Below are 20487 nucleotides of genomic sequence, written 5' to 3'. Positions count from 1 at the left end.
AATGCCCTAGCAGGTCTTTTAAGAATTTAGAAAAATTTCAAATTGCAAAAAATCAATTTCTAATGACAATTTTTGGAATTTGTCGTGTGATCAGGTATTGGCTGAGTAGTCCAGCAAATGCAAAGTCTTGTACCCCACCGCTGATCCACCAATGTAGGAAGTTGGCTCTGTATGTGCTATTTCAAAGTAAGGAATAGCATGCACAGAGTCCAAGGGTTCCCCTTAGAGGTAAAATAGTGGTAAAAAGAGATAATACTAATGCTCTATTTTGTGGTAGTGTGGTCGAGCAGTAGGCTTATCCAAGGAGTAGTGTTAAGCATTTGTTGTACATACACATAGACAATAAATGAGGTACACACACTCGGAGACAAATCCAGCCAATAGGTTTTGTTATAGAAAAATATATTTTCTTAGTTTATTTTAAGAACCACAGGTTCAAATTCTACATGTAATATCATTTGAAAGGTATTGCAGGTAAGTACTCTAGGAACTTTGAATCATTACTTTAGCATGTATACTTTTTACACAAAACACAATAAGCTGTTTTAAAAGTGGACACAGTGCAATTTTCACAGTTCCTGGGGGAGGTAAAGTTTTGTTAGATTTCACAGGTAAGTAAGTCACTTACAGGTTTCAGTTTTTGGTCCAAGGTAGCCCACCGTTGGGGGTTCAGAGCAACCCCAAAGTTATCACACCAGCAGCTCAGGGACGGTCAGGTGCAAAGGTCAAAGAGGTGCCCAAAACACATAGGCTATAATGGAGAGAAGGGGGGTGCCCCGGTTCCAGTCTGCCAGCAGGTAAGTACCCGCGTCTTCGGAGGGCAGACCAGGGGGGTTTTGTAGGGCACCGGGGGGGGGACACAAGTCCACACAGAAAGTACACCCTCACCAGCGCGAGGGCGGCCGGGTGCAGTGTGCAAACAAGCGTCGGGTTTCCTTTAGTTTTCAATGGGAGACCAAGGGGTCTCTTCAACGATGCAGGCAGGCAAGGGGGGGGCTCCTCGGGGTAGCCACCACCTGGGCAAGGGAGAGGGCCTCCTGGGGGTCACTCCTGCACAGAAGTTCAGTTTCTTTAGGGGCTGGGGGCTGCGGGTGCAGGGTCTTTTCCAGCCGTCGGCAAATGGAGTTCAGACAGTCGCGGTCAGGGGGAGCCTGGGGATTCCCTCTGCAGGCGTCGCTGTGGGGGCTCAGGGGGGACAACTTTGGTTACTCACAGTCGTAGAGTCGCCGGAGGGTCCTCTCTGAGTTGGTTGTTCTCCACCAGTCGAGTCGGGGTCGCCGGGTGCAGTGTTGCAAGTCTCACGCTTCTTGCAGGGAGTTGCAGGGATCTTTAAATCTGCTCCTTGTAACAAAGTTGCAGTTCTTTTGGAGCAGTGCCGCTGTCCTCGGGAGTTTCTTGTCTTTTTCGAAGCAGGGCAGTCCTCAGAGGATTCAGAGGTCGCTGGTCCCTTGGAAAGCGTCGCTGGAGCAGGTTTCTTTGGAAGGCAGGAGACAGGCCGGTAAGTCTGGGGCCAAGGCAGTTGGTGTCTTCTGGTCTTCCTCTGCAGGGGTTTGTCAGCTCAGCAGTCCTTCTTCTTGTTAGTTGCAGGAATCTAAATTCTTAGGTTCAGGGAAGCCCTTAAATACTAAATTTAAGGGCGTGTTTAGGTCTGGGGGGTTAGTAGCCAATGGCTACTAACCCTGAGGGTGGGTACACCCTTTTTGAGCCTCCTCCCAAGGGGAGGGGGGCACATCCCTAATCCTATTGGGGGAATCCTCCATCTGCAAGATGGAGGATTTCTAAAAGTCAGAGTCACCTCAGCTCAGGACACCTTAGGGGCTGTCCTGACTGGCCAGTGACTCCTCCTTGTTTTTCTCATTATCTCTCCTGGACTTGCCGCCAAAAGTGGGGGCTGGGTCCAGGGGGCGGGCATCTCCACTAGCTGGAGTGCCCTGGGGCATTGTAACACGAAGCTTGAGCCTTTGAAGCTCACTGCTAGGTGTTACAGTTCCTGCAGGGGGGAGGTGTGAAGCACCTCCACCCAGAGCAGGCTTTGTTTCTGTCCTCAGAGAGCACAAAGGCTCTCACCGCATGAGGTCAGACACTCGTCTCTCAGCAGCAGGGTGGCACAGACCAGTCAGTCCTGCACTGAACAATTGGGTAAAATACAGGGGGTATCTCTAAGATGCCCTCTGTGTGCATTTTTTAATAAATCCAACACTGGCATCAGTGTGGGTTTATTATTCTGAGAAGTTTGATACTAAACTTCCTAGTATTCAGTGTAGCCATTATGGAGCTGTGGAGTTCGTTTTTGACAGACTCCCAGCCCATATACTCTTATGGCTACCCTGCACTTACAATGTCTAAGGTTTTGCTTAGACACTGTAGGGGCATAGTGCTCATGCACATATGCCCTCACCTGTGGTATAGTGCACCCTGCCTTAGGGCTGTAAGGCCTGCTAGAGGGGTGACTTACCTATGCCACAGGCAGTGTGAGGTTGGCATGGCACCCTGAGGGGAGTGCCATGTCGAATTAGTCCTTTTCTCCCCACCAGCACACACAAGCTGGCAAGCAGTGTGTCTGTGCTGAGTGAGGGGTCCCTAGGGTGGCATAAGATATGCTGCAGCCCTTAGAGACCTTCCCTGGCATCAGGGCCCTTGGTACCCGGGGTACCAGTTACAAGGGACTTACCTGGATGCCAGGGGTGTGCCAATTGTGGAGACAATGGTACATTTTAGGTGAAAGAACACTGGTGCTGGGGCCTGGTTAGCAGGGTCCCAGCACACTTCTCAGTCAAGTCAGCATCAGTATCAGGCAAAAAGTGGGGGGTAACTGCAACAGGGAGCCATTTCTTCACAGCTCATAAAAGCACAATCGAGTCAGGCAGCTCACAACTCAGCTAAAGTTTGCCTAGCATTATTCAACGAGCTGGGTCTCACCCTAAATTGGAACAGATCAAAGATCTTGCCAGCAAGAGTAACCACTTTCTTAGGAGTGACCATAGACACGATCAAAGACAAGGCCTTTCCCACATTGGAAAGACAAACCAAAATCGTGTCCTTACCAACCTGATTTCAAAGAAACGCAGTTACAAGACTGCGCCCCCTACAGCAGGAATTAGACCTTCAATGGGTACAAAAGAGAGGGTCAATCAATGACATTATCACAGTGACTCCACGCATGATTGAAGCACTCCACTGGTGGACAAAACAATCAAACATTACAATAGGCCTTCCTTTTCTGCTTTAATACCCACAGCTGGTCATTACCACAGGCGCCTCTCTGGAAGGGTAGGGGCCACATCTACAAGATCTACAGGTCAGTGGAAGGTGGAAAAGCTCTCTTCAAAAATGTCACATCAATTTCTTAGAGCTCAAAGCAGTATTTCTGGCTCTACAAGCTTTTCTCCCCAGCATAAAAAAATCTGCAGTTCTCATGAGGGCAGACAATCACAACAATGCATTACTTGAACCAGCAGGGAGGAACAAGGTCTCTTCTATCTCGAATCTCAAAATATTTGGAATTGGGCTATTTACAATGGGGTGAGTTTAAGAGCAGAACACCTAACAGTGAGACAGAAAGAGATAGCAGATGCCCTCAGCAGACTAACATCATCCTGCCATGAGAGGGAATTGAATCAAGAGGTTACCAACCAAGTCTTCGAAACAAATGGGGCAAACCCAACCTAGATCTCTTCGCAACCCCACAGAACACCAAATGCCGCTTCTGTGCAAGCTGGGATCACCATCTGGGGTCGTGGGGGAATGCCTTTTCTATGGCATGGTGCGGAATATTTGCCACCCATTCCCCTGATTTAAGAGTGCTCACGAAAATCGAGAGAACATTGCAGACTAATCCTGATAGCCCCATATTGGCCTCACCAGCATTGGTGCTCAGAAAATGCTCCTATCTGGGAGAGACCACATTCCGCTGAAGATCTCATCAAATCTGCTAACTATGAACAAGGGTCAAGTCCTGATTCCAATACTGGAGAACTATAGTTATAGGTAAGTAACTTATTTTCATCTTCGGTAACGGCTTATGTGGTAGAGACATTCTAGTTGCAGATTTCCTACTGACCCACCCATCCTCCCTGCTCTGCGAGCTGATTCTAGGTAAAGAGACTTCGCTTTAAGGGCTCTATTCCTGGCACACCAGTGGTCAGTGTTCTTCATGGCTCTGCTGTTCTGGGCTGGAAAGCCGTGAAAATAAACTGACATCAGCACACTGGGGTGACGCCTATATAGGTCCCACGACATCATATCTGGCATGCACGACTCGGACGATGGATGCAGAGCTGACTGACGGCGCACAGGGGTATTGCTCGAGAATAATCTCCAGATACAGACTGATGCCTGGGGGAATTCTAAGGTAAGGGTTCTGCAACTAGACTCTACCAGATAAGGCATTACCGGAGGTAGGAAGCTTCTTTCATTAGATCCCCATATCATATTCTCCTCTCATGCATAAAACCAAACCCATCTAGCACAGTGGGTACACTTATTTAATACACTCTAATAACTAATCCACCATGTGTTAAAGGTCTCGGATATTTCATTGTCATTTCCTACAGATGAGACAAGTGACATGTGGGAAGATGAGGATGAAGAGGACGATGAAGAAGAAGGCTTGGCTGGACAGCTTTTATCAGATATCCTCTCTGCAAATAAATATGGTGAGCATACTTTACATGTTTCGTTACATCAGTTCGAAGTTTTTAATAATCAAACCATCCCACAATAGGTTAATAAGATATGTCCAGCTGAAATTTAACTTGATAATTCCAGAAGTGTTCTTTAATTGTGACCAAAGCTTGCCTCATAACTTTGAAATTCTTTTCTTCAAAGTACGATCTTCATTTATACTCTCACTATGTGTAGGATCCCAGAGCACTATTTTTTAAATAGAAATGTTTTATTTTAAAATTGGGCCTTATTTATTTTAATGCAGAAATACACTGAAACTTTCTTGAAACTATTTGTGCCTTAACAGCCTTTATTTCAAAAGATTTCTCGTCACAACTCGTTGCCAACATTTGACATTTTTGAAAGCAGGAAAGTGAATTTCTTTTTCTGACTGAAAACATCTGTTTCTTAGTTTTTTTCAGCTGTGCGTTCACTTTGTCAAATGCTTTGCTTGTCGCTTGAAGAAAGCTAAGAAGGGCCATCATGTCCTTTGTGTGGTACCTCATTGATTTTTCTTTCAAGTAGTGTACTTTTTGCTAGTTGATGTCCAAGAGGACTGTGTCAGCCAAGGAAGGATTCTCGCTCAGAATCCTGCAGATCAGAGAGGAGACGCTACTACTATAGGCGTTTATTCTACTTACAAGGACTCCTATATAGGTATTTCTGTATAGAAATGTAAGGATAAAAAACAGTTTTCCCTCCATTCTTTTCAATGTTGTGGAATTGAACACCTGCTACATTCTTGCTGTCAAGGACAAGCAGGATTTGGAGAGCCTTTTAGACACTGAAGATAACAGCACTGTAAAATCAAAGGGACAAAGACTTCTTGTTGCAGATTCCTCACCTTAGAATTTCCCTCATGTGTCAGACTGGATCCGGCGATATTTTCTTTGAGCAGTACCCTTGCGTGCCGTCAGGTGGCATCGGTAGATTCCGCGCCAGTCGTCGGCATCGTGTTCACCAGGATGGTGTTGCAGTCGTTCTGATCTTTCGTGCCATGCCCAGGTCCGGCGAGAGCTGCCCTTAGTCATTTTTTGAATAACTTCGACCTTTTTGTCATAATTTTTTACTTTTTGGTGCGTCAAGGGATGTCACTGAAGCCCGGGTTCAAACCGTGTGACTCCTGTCATGGAATGATGTCTGTGACGGATCCGCACTTCGTGAGCTTGTGGTGTCTGGAGCGCAACCACGACCCAAAGTCGTACTCCAAGTGATGGGCCGTGAACCTGAAGGCTTTGAGGGAGCGGTCCCTTAAGCTCATGTGGCCTGGTGCTCGACTCTGCATACGGGGAAGGTTTAGAGGGGTCACTGGGCCCTCTAGAATACCAGCTAGAATTGGACTGGGTTCAAGAATTGGGAAGGCTAGTGGTCTGGATACTTCTCCAGACACTGGCATGCTTTCTCCCCCTACCATGACTATGGAAGAGGGAGTGTCATAAATTCTAAGGTGATGAGCAGGGTGGCTAAGGTACTCTGCCTCGAGATTCCCTCCATGGCGGTCCGAACTAACCTCCTGACTGAGGTGCTTCAGTCTAGTACTTCCACTTCATAACCCCCTTTACCCTTCAATGAAGCCCTCACGGATGTCCTTCTAGATACCTGGTCCAGACCCAGCACAGGGGCTCCTGTGAATAGGACAGTCGCGGGCAGCAATCTGCCTGCGCCAAACGACCCTAAATTCCTGTCTCAGCACCCTATGTTTGAGAGCCTTGTAATCCAGGCTTCTTCCTCATCTGGTGCATTCCTATTCCCGCCCCCGGCAAGCGCATAGCGATTCAAACAGACTGGATCAGCTTAGGAAGATGTTTTCTTGCTCCAGTCTTCCATTGCGGTCTGTGAACAATGCATGCCTCTTGGGCCGCTACACCTATTCCTTATGGGATACGTTCGTGCAGGTGTTTCTGCAGGAGGCCTCAGCCATCATCTCCCTACCCATTGCTGATGGGCGGAATGTGTTCAAGTTCACAATAGGTTGTGGGCTGGACACGACCGACCCACTGGGTAGATCAGTTGCGTTGCCATTGGCCTTAAGGTGCCACACCTGGTTGAGGATGTCTGGGTTTTCGGGGGATGTCCAAAAGTCTCAGAGGCAGACTTCAGAAGACTCTGGTCTGTGGTGGAATTCGGGCTCCACATCAATCTTTTGGAGCTCCGGGCGATCAGGTTTACATTGAAAGCATTCCTTTCCTCTTTGACAGACAACACCACCGCCATGTGGTACTGCAACAAGCAGTATGGAGTGGGGTTGTGGACCCTTTGTCAAGAGGCTCTGTGCCGCTGGATGTAGCTGGAACACCAGGGCAACATCTGGTGGGTTCTCTGAAAGCCAGTGCAGACTAGCTCAGCTGTCGATGCATAGTTGACCACGAATGGTGTCTCCATCTGGAGGTGGCGTGCGGTCTCTTTCATATGTGGGGAGAGCCTTGGTTAGATCTCTTCGTCTTGCAGAGAATGTACAGTGTCAGTTGGTTTGTGCACTGAAGTTTCCAAGGCGGTATTCACTTGGTTGCGCTTTTCGTCTTGAGTGGAACTCAGGCCTCCTTTAAGTCATCCTGCCAATACCACTTCTGTCCAGAGTTGTGAAGACGATCAAGAGCGACCGGGCCCAAGTAATCCTTGTGGCTTCGGACTGGGCACGAAGAGTATGGTATCCCGAGTTCCTGAGCTTGGCCACGGATCCTCCGATCAGACTGCCCCTTCAGGAGGATCTTCTGTCGCAGCAGCAGGGGGGCGGTTCTCCACCCGAACCTGTCTAGTCTCCACCTTCTGGATTGAGCGGCGACAGTTGACAGCTTTCGACCTTCCGCCTGAAGTCTGCAATGTTATCATGGCGTTCCTCCACCAAAATGATGTATGTCTCTTGTTGGAACAAATTTGTGTAACGGTGTACCAACAAGCCTGTTGATCCCCTTTCTGCAACTCTGAGGTCCTACTGTTCGTCCTTTCTCTTGCCCAGCAGGACTCTGCTTTGGGCACCCTTGAAGGCTACCTATCTGCCATCTCAGCATTTCTCAGTCTGCCAGATCAACCTTCTTTGTTAAAGTCTCCCATTGTTGGGAGGTTCCTTAAGGGAATCACCCATTTGTTCTCTTCTACCCCGTTCACAATGCCCCAGTGGGATTTGAACCTGGTTCTTACCTGTCTTATCTGTGCCCCTTCTGAGCCCCTACAACATAGTCCATTGCGGCCCCTCACACTAAAAACTGCATTCCTCATTGTCATCACCTCTGCTCGCAGAGTGACTGAGCTTCAAGCTTCTTCAAACTCACCATTTTTGTCTGCCCATCCTGATAGTGATGCTTTGTACCAGGGCCTCCTTCCTTCCTAAGGTGGTTACACCTTTTCATGTAGGTCAATCCATGACTTTACCTACTTTTTAGAGACCTCTGCATCCTTCTCATGAAGAGGAGCCAGTCCACCGTCTGGATCCAAAAAGAGCATTGGCGTTCTACCTCAATCGTACAAAAGATTTCCGGGTGGACGATCAACTCTTTGTAGGATATGTAGGTATGAAGAAAGGACAGGCGGTGCAGAAACGGACTATCTTGCGATGGGTGGTGCTCTGCATCAAGATGTGCTACGCTCTGGCAAAGAAGCAACCCCCTGAGGGTTTGCATGCTCACCACACCAGAGCAACTGCTGCCACCACATCGTTGGCACACGGAGTTTCTGTCACTGACATCTGCCAGGCAGCAACCTGGGCATTTTTGTACACGTTCACAAAGCATTACTGCCTGTACAGTCAGGTCTGCGGAGACAGCTACTTTGGTCGTTCTGTAGGAAAGTACCCTCTTTTTGGCATGGTTCCACTCACTTTCTGCCTGCTATCAGTGTGCTTTGACTGTTTTCACTGGGATCCTGCTAACCAGGACCCCAGTAATTGTGCGCTCTCCCTCTAAAATTGGTTGCCTAGGTCTTTGCGCACCCCACAATTGGCATACTGGTGCCCCCTTATAAGTTCCTAGTATTTGGTACTCGGGTACCTAGGGCCACTGGGGCCCCAGGGGTTCTCCATGGGCTGCAGCATGTATTGTGCCACCCATGAGACCCCATGCAAAATGTGTCTACAGGCCTGCCATTACAGCCTGCGTGAAAAGGTGAATGCATCCTTTCACTACTGGTCACTGCACCAGGTCTTTATAAGTCACCCCTGTGGTAGGCCCTCCTAGCCCAGAGGGCAGGGTGCAGGTTCCTGTGTGAGGGCACCCCTGCATGAGCAGAGTTTGTCCCTATGAACTCCAGTTCCAATGTACTGGGCTTTGTAAGTGCAGGGAAGCCATTTTACCCATGTACTGGTCCAGCCACATAATGGTAACTCTGAACCTAGGCATGTGTGGTATCAAACATCTCGGAATCATACCCCAGTACTAATGCCAGTATTGGTGGCATGATTCCATGCACTCTGGGGGCTCCTTAGAGGACCCCCCCCCCCCCCAGTAATGTTCCTACCAGTCTTTCAGGGTTTGCAGGCAGCCTGCGATGCTGCAGCCCCTTAGACTGGTTTCTGCCCTCCTGCTGCTTGACCAGCTCAGGCAGGGGAGGGCAGGTCAAATGATTTCCTGTGGGAAAGGGAGGCAACACCTTCTCCGCTGGAAATAGCTGTTACATGGCTGTGGAGAAATAGCCTTCCCAGGCCACCGGTTTGCATTGAAGGGCATATTTAGTACCCTCCTTGCATAAACTGGTTTGCACCAGTCCAGGGCCCCCCGGTCCTTGCTCTGGCGTGAAACTGGACAAAGGAAAGGGGAGTGACCACTCCCTTGTCGATTTCCACCCCAGGGGTGGTGCTTAGAGCTCCTCCGGATGGCCACTTGGTTCTGCCATCTTGAAAAAAAAGTGTAGAAAACAAGATGTGCAGAGGCCCTTTGGAGCATCTGAGTGGCCAGATCAGGCAGGTGATGTCGGTGACCCCCTCTGATAGGTGGTCACCTTGCAAAGTGACCAAACCACCCTGTTAGGACTATTTTGGGACTCCCTTGCGGGTGGGTCCCCAGATGCGGCATGCAGGACTCCTCTGCATCAACCTCTTCTGCTCCCGGCCACCGGAACCGCAACTGGACACTTCAGGAACCGACGACTGCAACTCCAGAGACGACATCGGCTGTGCATCCTCTGTGGTCAGCAAGAATTCAGCTGCATTAAGAAGGTATCTCCCTTGTAGTGAAGAAGTCACTCCCCTGCATCTGCAGGCACTTGAAGCAGTGACGTCTGGCCATGTGGATCTGCTCTCCTCTGGAACTGCATGCATCTTGCAACACTATTGGTGGTCCGTAGTGGTCCCCTTGGTACTTTCTGCTATCTGTCCATTTTGGGAGACGGTGAGCCCTTGCCTCTACTTGCACAAACAATATCCCTGTGCATTGCAACAACCAAGGCATGTTGACTCCTGCGCCAAGAGATCTCCAGGCTCCTAGTAGCCTGGGCCTCCAGCACTTCATCCTTGCAAAGACAGTCTCTCCTCTGCTGCTCCAGCGACGTGGAACTCCTCTCCGGGTATGCTGACTGGGCTCACTGCAACTTACAGTGCCTGCTCCCAGTGGGTTGCCTGTGGGTTCTGCAACTGCTTCTGCTGGCTCTCCAGGCTGCTGAGGGTCAGCCTGGACTGCCCTCCAAGGGTCGAGTCCCTTGGGCCTTGCTGGTCCTCCTCAGTCTTGCAACTCCTCTTTTGCTCCAACATGCATTTGCAAAGGCTTGTTGGCGGTCCTCCTGACTACTGACTGACTGCAACCCGGCGATCGCAGGACATCAGCTGCACGACTCCAAGGACTTCCGTTTAGCTCCTGGACTCCACAGCTGATCTTCATCTACCATCGTCGACCTGCATCTTCGACAGATGGGTGGGTGGGTAGTGGCTCCTGCCCCATCTGGGCACTCCATTGTGGACTGGACTCTGTCCCCTTATTTTGCAGGTCCTCTTCTTCCAGAATCCACCTTTGGGTTCCTCTGGTCTGGTCCTGTTCTTGCCTAGTTTCATTTCTAAGCTCTCTGGTTAGTCCTTGGGAAGACCAGGTACTTGACCCTGCTCTCCTGGTCGCTGGGGGTCACTTAGATACTCACCTCTTGGGATCCCAAGTTTTTCTAGCTCCCCTATAACTACTCCACATCCTTGAGTATATGGTTTGGTCCTTCCCTAGGGTCCTAGCTATTTTCTACAGTTTCTTCCCAATGCTGGTTTCTTATGCCAATTCCTAAAAAAAAAGATATATATATATATCTATGTGTGTATATATATATGTTTGATGGCATGTGTAGCTGCAGATACACATGCTGTGCACAGTCCGCCGTCTGGTGTTGGGCTCGGAGTGTTACAAGTTGTTTTTCTTCGAAGAAGTCTTTTCGAGTCACGAGACCGAGGGACTCCTCCCACTTCGATTCCATTGCGCATGGGCGTCTACTCCATCTTAGATTGTTTTTTTTCCGCCATCGGGTTCGGACGTGTTCCTTTTCGCTCCGTGTTTCGGGTCGGAAAGTTAGTTAGAATCTCGGAAAAAAACGTCGGTATTGTTTGCGTTCGGTATCGGGTAAGTTAGAACAAATCGACACCGAATTTTGAAGAGCTCCGGTGGCCCTTCGGGGTTTTTTCGATCCCCCGTCGGGGCCTGGTCGGCCCGGCCACGTGCGACTTCAAAGCTCATGGAACGGACCCCATTCCGCTTCTGCCCAAAATGCCATCACAAGTATCCGTATACGGATCACCATCTGGTCTGTAACTTGTGCTTGTCCCCCGAGCACAAGGAGGATACTTGTGAAGCCTGTCGAGCGTTTCGGTCGAGGAAGACGCTGAGAGACCGAAGAGCCAGGAGACTACAAATGGCGTCCACGCCGACAGGTCAAGATCGTTTCGAGGAGGAAGAAGAAGCTTTCTCCATCCGCGAGTCGGATTCGGAAGAACTCGACGCCGAAGAAACAACCAAAACCGTGAGTAAGACGTCGAAAATCAAGACTCACGAGAAGTCTACAAAAGCCCAGGGGACGCCACCGCCAACAGGCCATGGCTTAACCCGAAAAATAGGTGACCCATCCAAGGCACCGAAAAAGGGCATGCTGGTGTCGAAGTCATCCGACTCTGGTCAAGACACCGCCACACAGCAGCCTCGGAGCCGAGACAGCAGCTCCGAGAAATTTCGGCACAGAGACAGCGGCACGAAGAATTTCGGCACCGAGACACCAAGCCGAAAACAAAGAAGGTTTCTTCGGAGCCTAAAAAGACTTCCGAAACAGCCAGCCTCGGAGCCGAAAACTAGTTCCTATACAGAGGAACAAGGATTAACCTCCCAATTACATAGATTTGGAGAGGAGCTTCAAGCTGTAGAGCCTGACTACACACAAAGAAGGCTTCATATTCATGAGGACACAGGGAAGATAACCACTCTTCCCCCAATCAAAATAAAAAGGAAATTTGCCTTTCAACAAAAGGACAAGCAACCACAGGCAAAGGTGGCAAGGAAAACAACCCCACCACCGTCTCCACCACCATCAATACATGCATCACCAGCAACAACTCCACCACTGATGCACTCACCAGCTCATACCACAATGAGTCAGGATGATCCCGATGCATGGGACCTCTACGATGCTCCAGTGTCTGACAATAGCCCAGACTCTTATCCTACAAAACCGTCACCACCTGAGGACAGTACATCCTATACACAGGTGGTCGCAAGGGCAGCCGAATTTCACAATGTCTCCTTACATTCGGAACCAATTGAGGATGACTTTCTCTTTAACACCCTATCCTTCACCCATAGCCAGTATCAATGCCTTCCCATGCTCCCAGGAATGCTAAGACATTCAAAACAAATTTTTCAGGATCTAATTAAAGGCAGAGCCATAACTCCAAGGGTGGAGAAAAAATATAAGCCACCGCCCACAGATCCAATATATATTACAACACAACTGACACCAGACTCAGTAGTTGTGGGGGCAGCTCGTAAGAGAGCCAACTCTCATACCTCAGGCGACGCACCACCTCCAGACAAGGAGAGCCGCAAATTTGATGCTGCGGGAAAAAGAGTTGCAGCACAAGCAGCAAATCAGTGGCGTATTGCCAATTCACAAGCACTTTTGGCAAGATACGACAGGGCTCATTGGGATGAAATGCAACATTTCATCGAACACTTACCCAAGGAGTTCCAAAAAAGAGCGCAACAGGTGGTGGAAGAGGGACAAAGTATCTCAAATAATCAGATACGGTCTTCCATGGATGCAGCAGATACAGCTGCAAGGACAATAAACACTGCAGTCACAATACGAAGGCACGCATGGCTGCGCACTTCTGGGTTCAAACCGGAAATCCAGCAGGCTGTGCTCAATATGCCGTTTAATGAACAGCAATTGTTTGGGCCGGAGGTAGACACTGCCATCGAAAAACTCAAAAAGGACACCAATACAGCCAAAGCCATGGGCGCACTCTACTCCCCGCAGAGCAGAGGCACGTTTCGGAAAACACCTTTTAGGGGAGGGTTTCGAGGTCAACCCACAGAAACCACAACCTCACAAACAAGGCCTACCTACCAGGGTCAATATCAGAGGGGAGGTTTTCGGGGGCAATTTAGAGGGGGCCAATTCCCCAAAAATAGAGGAAAATTCCAAGGCCCCAAAACCCCTCAAAATAAGCAGTGACTCACAGGTCACACAACCCCATCACATAACACCTGTGGGGGGAAGACTAAGCCAATTTTACAATCTTTGGGAGGAAATAACAACAGACACTTGGGTCTTAGCAATTATCCAGCATGGTTATTGCATAGAATTTCGCCAATTCCCTCCAAAGGTCCCACCGAAAACACACAATATGTCAAAACAACATATAGATCTTCTAGGACTAGAAGTTCAAGCATTGCTACAAAAGGACGCAATAGAATTAGTAAAAATTCAACAAAAAAACACAGGAGTTTACTCACTGTACTTTCTAATACCCAAAAAGGACAAAACTCTGAGACCAATACTAGATCTCAGAACACTAAATACCTACATCAAATCAGACCACTTTCACATGGTCACATTACAAGACGTAATCCCACTGCTCAAACAGCAAGACTACATGACAACATTAGATCTAAAAGATGCGTATTTCCATATACCAATACATCCTTCACACAGGAAATACCTAAGGTTCGTATTCCAAGGAATACATTACCAATTCAAAGTGTTGCCATTCGGAATAACAACTGCGCCAAGAGTTTTTACAAAATGCCTGGCAGTAGTAGCTGCACATATCAGAAGGCAGCAAATACATGTGTTCCCGTACTTAGACGACTGGTTAATCAAAACCAACACGCGAAAACAGTGTTCACAGCACACAAAATATGTCATACAAACCCTTCACAGGCTAGGTTTCTCCATCAACTATGCGAAGTCACACCTTTTGCCGTGTCAAACGCAGCAATACTTAGGAGCGACAATCAACACAACAAAAGGGATTTGCCACTCCAAGTCCACAACGGGTTCAAACATTTCACAAAGTAATACAGGCCATGTATCCAACACAAAAGATACAAGTCAGAATGGTAATGAAACTACTAGGCATGATGTCTTCATGCATAGCCATTGTCCCAAACGCAAGATTGCACATGCGACCCTTACAACAGTGCCTAGCATCACAATGGTCACAAGCACAGGGTCAACTTTTAGATCTGGTGTTGATAGACCGCCAAACATACATCTCGCTTCTATGGTGGAACAGTACAAATTTAAACCGAGGGCGGCCTTTCCAAGACCCAGTGCCACAATACGTCATAACAACAGATGCTTCTATGACAGGGTGGCGAGCACACCTCAATCAACACAGCATCCAAGGACAATGGGACATACATCAGAGACAGTTTCACATAAATCACTTGGAAATGTTAGCAGTATTTCTAGCGCTGAAAGCATTTCAACCCATAATAACCCAAAAATAAATTATTGTCAAAACAGACAACATGACAACAATGTATTATCTAAACAAACAAGGAGGGACACACTCAACACAGCTGTGCCTCCTAACACAGAAAATATGGCATTGGGCGATTCACAACCACATTCGCCTAATAGCACAATTTATTCCAGGGATTCAGAACCAGTTGGCAGACAATCTCTCTCGAGATCACCAACAAACCCACGAATGGGAAATTCACCCCCAAATACTAAACAATTACTTTCAAATTTGGGGAACACCTCAAATAGATCTATTTGCAACAAAGGAAAACTCAAAATGCCAAAACTTCGCATCCAGGTACCCACAAGATCAATCCCCAGGCAATGCTCTATGGATGAACTGGTCAGGGATCTTTGCATACGCTTTTCCCCCTCTCCCTCTCTTTCCATATGTAGTAAACAGGTTGAGTCAAAACAAACTCAAACTCATACTAATAGCACCAACATGGGCGAGGCAACCTTGGTACACGACACTACTAGACCTGTCAGTAGTACCTCATGTCAAAGTACCCAACAAACCAGATCTGTTAACACAACACAAACAACAGATCAGACATCCAAATCCAGCATCTTTGAATCTAGCAATTTGGCTCCTGAAATCCTAGAATTCGGACACTTGCACTTCACACAAGAATGTATGGAGGTCATAAAACAAGCTAGGAAACCTACCACTAGACACTGCTACGCAAACAAGTGGAAAAGATTTGTGTATTACTGCCGGAATAATCAAATTCAGCCATTACACGCATCTCCAAAGGATATAGTAGGATATTTACTACATTTGCAAAAATCAAATCTAGCTTTCTCTTCCATAAAGATACATCTCACCGCAATATCAGCTTACCAGAAATTACTCATTCAACTTCACTATTTAGAATACCAGTCATTAAAGCGTTTATGGAAGGCTTAAAGAGAATCATACCACCAAGAACACCACCTGTTCCTTCATGGAACCTCAACATTGTCTTAACAAGACTCATGGGTCCACCTTTCGAGCCCATGCATTCTTGTGAAATGCAATACTTAACGTGGAAAGTTGCATTTTTGATTGCCATCACATCTCTAAGAAGAGTGAGCGAGATTCAAGCATTTACCATACAAGAACCATTTATTCAGATACATAAAAATAAAGTAGTTCTTAGAACAAATCTTAAATTTTTACCAAAGGTTATCTCACCGTTCCACTTAAATCAAACAGTAGAATTACCAGTGTTCTTCCCACAACCAGATTCTGTAGCTGAAAGAGCACTACATACATTAGACATCAAAAGAGCACTAATGTACTACATTGACAGAACAAAACTAATTAGAAAAACAAAACAACTATTTATTGCCTTTCAAAAACCTCATACAGGAAATTCAATTTCAAAACAAGGCATTGCTAGGTGGATAGTTAAGTGTATTCAAACCTGCTATCTTAAAGCAAAGAGAGAGCTGCCTATTACACCAAAGGCACACTCAACCAGAAAGAAAGAGGCTACCATGGCCTTTCTAGGAAATATTCCAATGAACGAAATATGTAAGGCAGTAACATGGTCTATGCCTCATACATTTACCAAGCACTACTGTGTAGATGTGTTAACTGCACAACAAGCCACAGTAGGTCAGGCTGTACTAAGAACATTATTTCAAACTACTTCAACTCCTACAGGCTGAACCACCGCTTTTGGGGAGATAACTGCTTACTAGTCGGTGCACAGCATGTGTATCTGCAGCTACACATGCCATCGAACGGAAAATGTCACTTACCCAGTGTACATTTGTTCATGGCATGAGTCGCTGCAGATTCACATGCGCCCACCCGCCTCCCCGGGAGCCTGTAGCCGTTTAGAAGTAGATCTTCAACATTTGTAAATATATTACTTTAACCTTTATTATGTACATACGTATTCATTCCATTGCATGGGCACTATTACTAACATACACAACTCCTACCTCACCCTCTGCGGGGAAAACAATCTAAGATGTAGTCGACGCCCATGCGCAATGGAATCGAAGTGGGAGGAGTCCCTCGGTCTCGTGACTCGAAAAGACTTCTTCGAAGAAAAACAACTTGTAACACTCCGAGCCCAACACCGGACGACGGACTGTGCACAGCATGTGAATCTGCAGCGACTAATGCCACGAACAGATGTACACTGGGTAAGTGACATTTTCCATATATATATATATATATATATATATATATATGTGTGTGTGTGTGTGTGTGGGACTGCCTATAAGTAATCTAGTTCCGTGTTACTGTGGGTCCTTTCAGGTGTGATACTTTGCTGTGTGACTGCTGTGGTATTGCAAGTGCTTTACACTCCTCCTAGATAAGTCTTGGCTGCTCATCCACAGCTACCTCTAGAGAGCCCTGTCTTCCTGGGCACTGTCTTCATTCGGTAATAGGAGGTGCCTGGACCTAGTATAAGGTGCCAACACCATAGGTGTCCACCACACGACTGGCCAGCTTCCTACACCATTGACACACCTGACTTTGTTCAGGCAGATGCACTGTCACATTGGAAGGGCAGGGCATAAAACATCCAAGGACCTGATAGTAGTACATGGGTTCTGCCCATTTAGTTCATCAGGATTTTTCACTTTTGTCTACCTGGTTTTTGAACTTCTACCTAAATCTCTCTCATTGAAATTCATGGAATTTGGCTGTGTGTTAACCACCAACCAATGTCTGCCTTTGAAGGTAAGGCCTCTGCTGTGCAGCTAGGGTATAAGGCTCTGAGCTGGTTACTTATAAATATGTGGGATGCACGTGGGACAGTACAGTTGTGCGCAGCCTTCTATCTACACACAGGTATCTGTTGCAGAAGGGACTCTGCAAGTATTGCTAGTGACCTGGGGTAGGTCTTAAGATGTGGGAGGGCAACCCACAGTAGCCCAGTAGGTGAATGTGTGGTGCTTGTTCCAGACAGAATGGAACCGAAGTATGTCAAGGTGGGATTGCCGCTCTGAACTGTCGGAAGGACAGGCTGCATGGGGGCTCTGCCTAAGTAGACCTGTGCCTGGTGCTGTTTAGGTGTACTAGCCTAGTAGTGTGAGACCATGAGGCTCCTTGGAAGTCATAGTTTGCAAGGCTTGGACTCAGTGGGTGGGGGCGGCCACACAGCTGAGTGAGTTAGACTGCAGGAGTGTGTGCATACAGGATGGCCTGTCAATTTTAGTAGAGGGTTCTTCAGGGTCCCTAGTAAGTCTCCAGCTTGACTGCATGAAGACCATGAAGTGGCCCGAGGTGAGTCTGGGTGATGTCGCTTACACAGTGCCCATGCCACTTCCAGTTGACCATGTCATGGAAGACAGGTGTGCTAGCATTCCCAGGTTCGGGACCATGGTTGGGGCTGCCCAGGTTTGGCACCCTTTCATAGTATTACTCTGATATGAGTGGGATGTGCTTTCCTTAGGAATGTCAGTCATCCTGCATGGGTGGTGGCAGCTATAGACCCCAGAGTAAGTGCTGTCGTTAAGAGTCAGAGGTCCTATGAGGGTCCTGTCTGCATCTGCAGGGCTAGTGACTCCAGATGAGTTAGGGTATTGGGATGTGTATTCTCCTGTGGGATACCTGCCAATGTCCTATGGGACCGGTTTCAGATCTGTCTGTTGTGACACTAGATCATTGCTGAGGCGCTAGACCCTTGCCAGGAGAATTGTGGCTGGTGCAGAGTTGTGTGACCCACAGCAAGGATGGGCCTAGACCTGGTCAGGCCATGTAAGCTCTTAGTGTACTGGATGCATCTGCCATATCACCGGAAGGGTTCTTAGTGCAGTTTAGGTTCTCTTTGAGAAGAGATGTCCTAGTAGTTAAGTTTTTTTTACTTTTGACTATCTGGTGTTTGGGCTTTTACTGTGAGAGTGTCACTACCAGAGTCTTACTCATGGTAAATTCATGGTAATAGGACTGAGCATATTTACCACCAGTGTCCGCCTTTTAAGATGAGGCTGCTGTTAGGTATCTGGGGTAAGAGACACTGAGCTGGTTACATGTGAATACACCACTGTGCATTTGAGACTACTATTACGCATAGCTCAGTATCTGTGCACAGGTAGCCTGTCACAGAAGCACCCCTGCAAGGATTGGTACAGATCTAGAATAGGCCTCATAAAATGAGTGAGCATTAATAGTGTAGGTCTACTTACTGTAAAATCTGTTGTGTTATAAATATATTATTATACATATAGGCAAAATCTATCCTGAAGTACAGTTCTGCTCCATTTAGGCTTACAGGCTCCAGCAAGGTACGAAACTGGGGTAAAACATACACAAAAAGTTTAAGTCTGCAGTCCTCAATAACACGCATCCACTTCCTTTGGGACTGTCATATTTCTCTGTTTCAGCTTACGCCTCTGCCCCACCCACACAGGACCAAGTTAATTACTCGTCTCTCTAGCAGAGGGATCAAATGCCACAACACACAGAAGGGGTGGGGAGGAAATCTGCATCTGATAATTAGCTTGTCACACTGCACCTCGCTCAGACAGCCCATGTCCGTTGAATACAAAAGGAGACCAGCCTCTGGAGCCAACACAGGAGTGGCTCTGAAATTTTAATAGGAAAGGATAAGGCAACTCGGTCAGCTAGGGGTGGAGCTGAGGTTCTCAGGAGCTCCTGCCAGAGAGAATTTGAATTTTCCATTTGGAATTGTCCCAGAATTGCTTGCAGGAGGCTTGGGACAGGGGTAGACGGATGATGTGGCATCCTAGGATTGGCCAGGGTGGCCTGCCCCGAAAAAGATCAAGCCCCACATAAGACATAGACATTTGAGGAGACCCTGAACCTGGAAGGTACGACAATGGTGTCCAGGTGGAAGGAGAAACTGCCTGATGCTCTGCAAGGATGGACTGAGGACTTTGACTCAAACTGATAGCAAGGACTGGGATGAGTCCTTCCAGGGCCAGTGGCACTTGGCCCCCTTATGCCTCCTAAGGACCAGATGGGTGAAAGACCTTGACTCCACTGCCACTTGCGTTCTCTTCAAGATGCCAGGAGGCTCTGGGGCGTACATCAGGGAATGTGTTCTGCTGGCTGTCTGCAGAGGGGCTATGCCAGACCCCCACCAACAGGAGAGGAATACCAGGAACAACTCAGAGGAGAGGTCTGATGCACAGAAACCTGAAAATCCAGCTCCCCACAAAATATGCCACTTAGAGGCCAGGAGACCTGAAAAATATGCTCCTGATGGGTAGGCAATGCCAACCAGATCTAAACTAGCCAAAGCTGACCAATATCAGCCCTACAAAAGAAATGCAGCTTTCAAATATTTGCCTTTTAAATCTGGAAACTGAGCGCATGGCACTCCACCCAGGGCCCATGGTTCAGTGCATCTTTCATGTAATTATTTCCTAGAAAATGTATATGCATGATACACCCTGTAAGGAAATGCCTCCTTGGCATGGTTGCCCCCTGACTTTTTGCCTTTGCTGATGCTATGTTTACAATTGAAAGTGTGCTGAGGCCTGCTAACCAGGCCCCAGCACCAGTGTTCTTTCCCTAACCTGTACTTTTGTATCCACAATTGACAGACCCTGGCATCCAGATAAGTCCCTTGTAACTGGTACTTCTAGTACCAAGGGCCCTGATGCCAAGGAAGGTCTCTAAGGGCTGCAGCATGTCTTATGCCACCCTGGAGACCTCTCACTCAGCACAGACACACTGCTTGCCAGCTTGTGTGTGCTAGTGGGGGCAAAACGAGTAAGTCGACATGGCACTCCCCTCAGGGTGCCATGCCAGCCTCTCACTGCCTATGCAGTATAGGTAAGACACCCCTCTAGCAGGCCTTACAGCCCTAAGGCAGGGTGCACTATACCATAGGTGAGGGTACCAGTGCATGAGCATGGTACCCCTACAGTGTCTAAACAAAACCTTAGACATTGTAAGTGCAGGGTAGCCATAAGAGTATATGGTCTGGG

The 20487-nt window shown here is 47.7% G+C and overlaps 1 protein-coding gene across 1 annotated transcript in view; it reads left to right on the top strand.

Moving 5' to 3' along the window:
• Window positions 1-20487, top strand: part of IPO9 (importin 9) — a 567644-nt gene that overhangs the window by 433235 nt on the left and 113922 nt on the right. The window contains exon 22 of the mRNA XM_069239031.1: window positions 4554-4655. Within this exon, the coding sequence (XP_069095132.1) occupies window positions 4554-4655 (102 nt within the window). The remainder of the gene's footprint in view (window positions 1-4553; window positions 4656-20487) is intronic.

The sequence above is a fragment of the Pleurodeles waltl genome, chromosome 6 (genome assembly GCF_031143425.1).
Source record: "Pleurodeles waltl isolate 20211129_DDA chromosome 6, aPleWal1.hap1.20221129, whole genome shotgun sequence".
Lineage (NCBI taxonomy): Eukaryota > Metazoa > Chordata > Amphibia > Caudata > Salamandridae > Pleurodeles > Pleurodeles waltl.
This window is presented reverse-complemented; position numbering and strand designations above follow the sequence as displayed.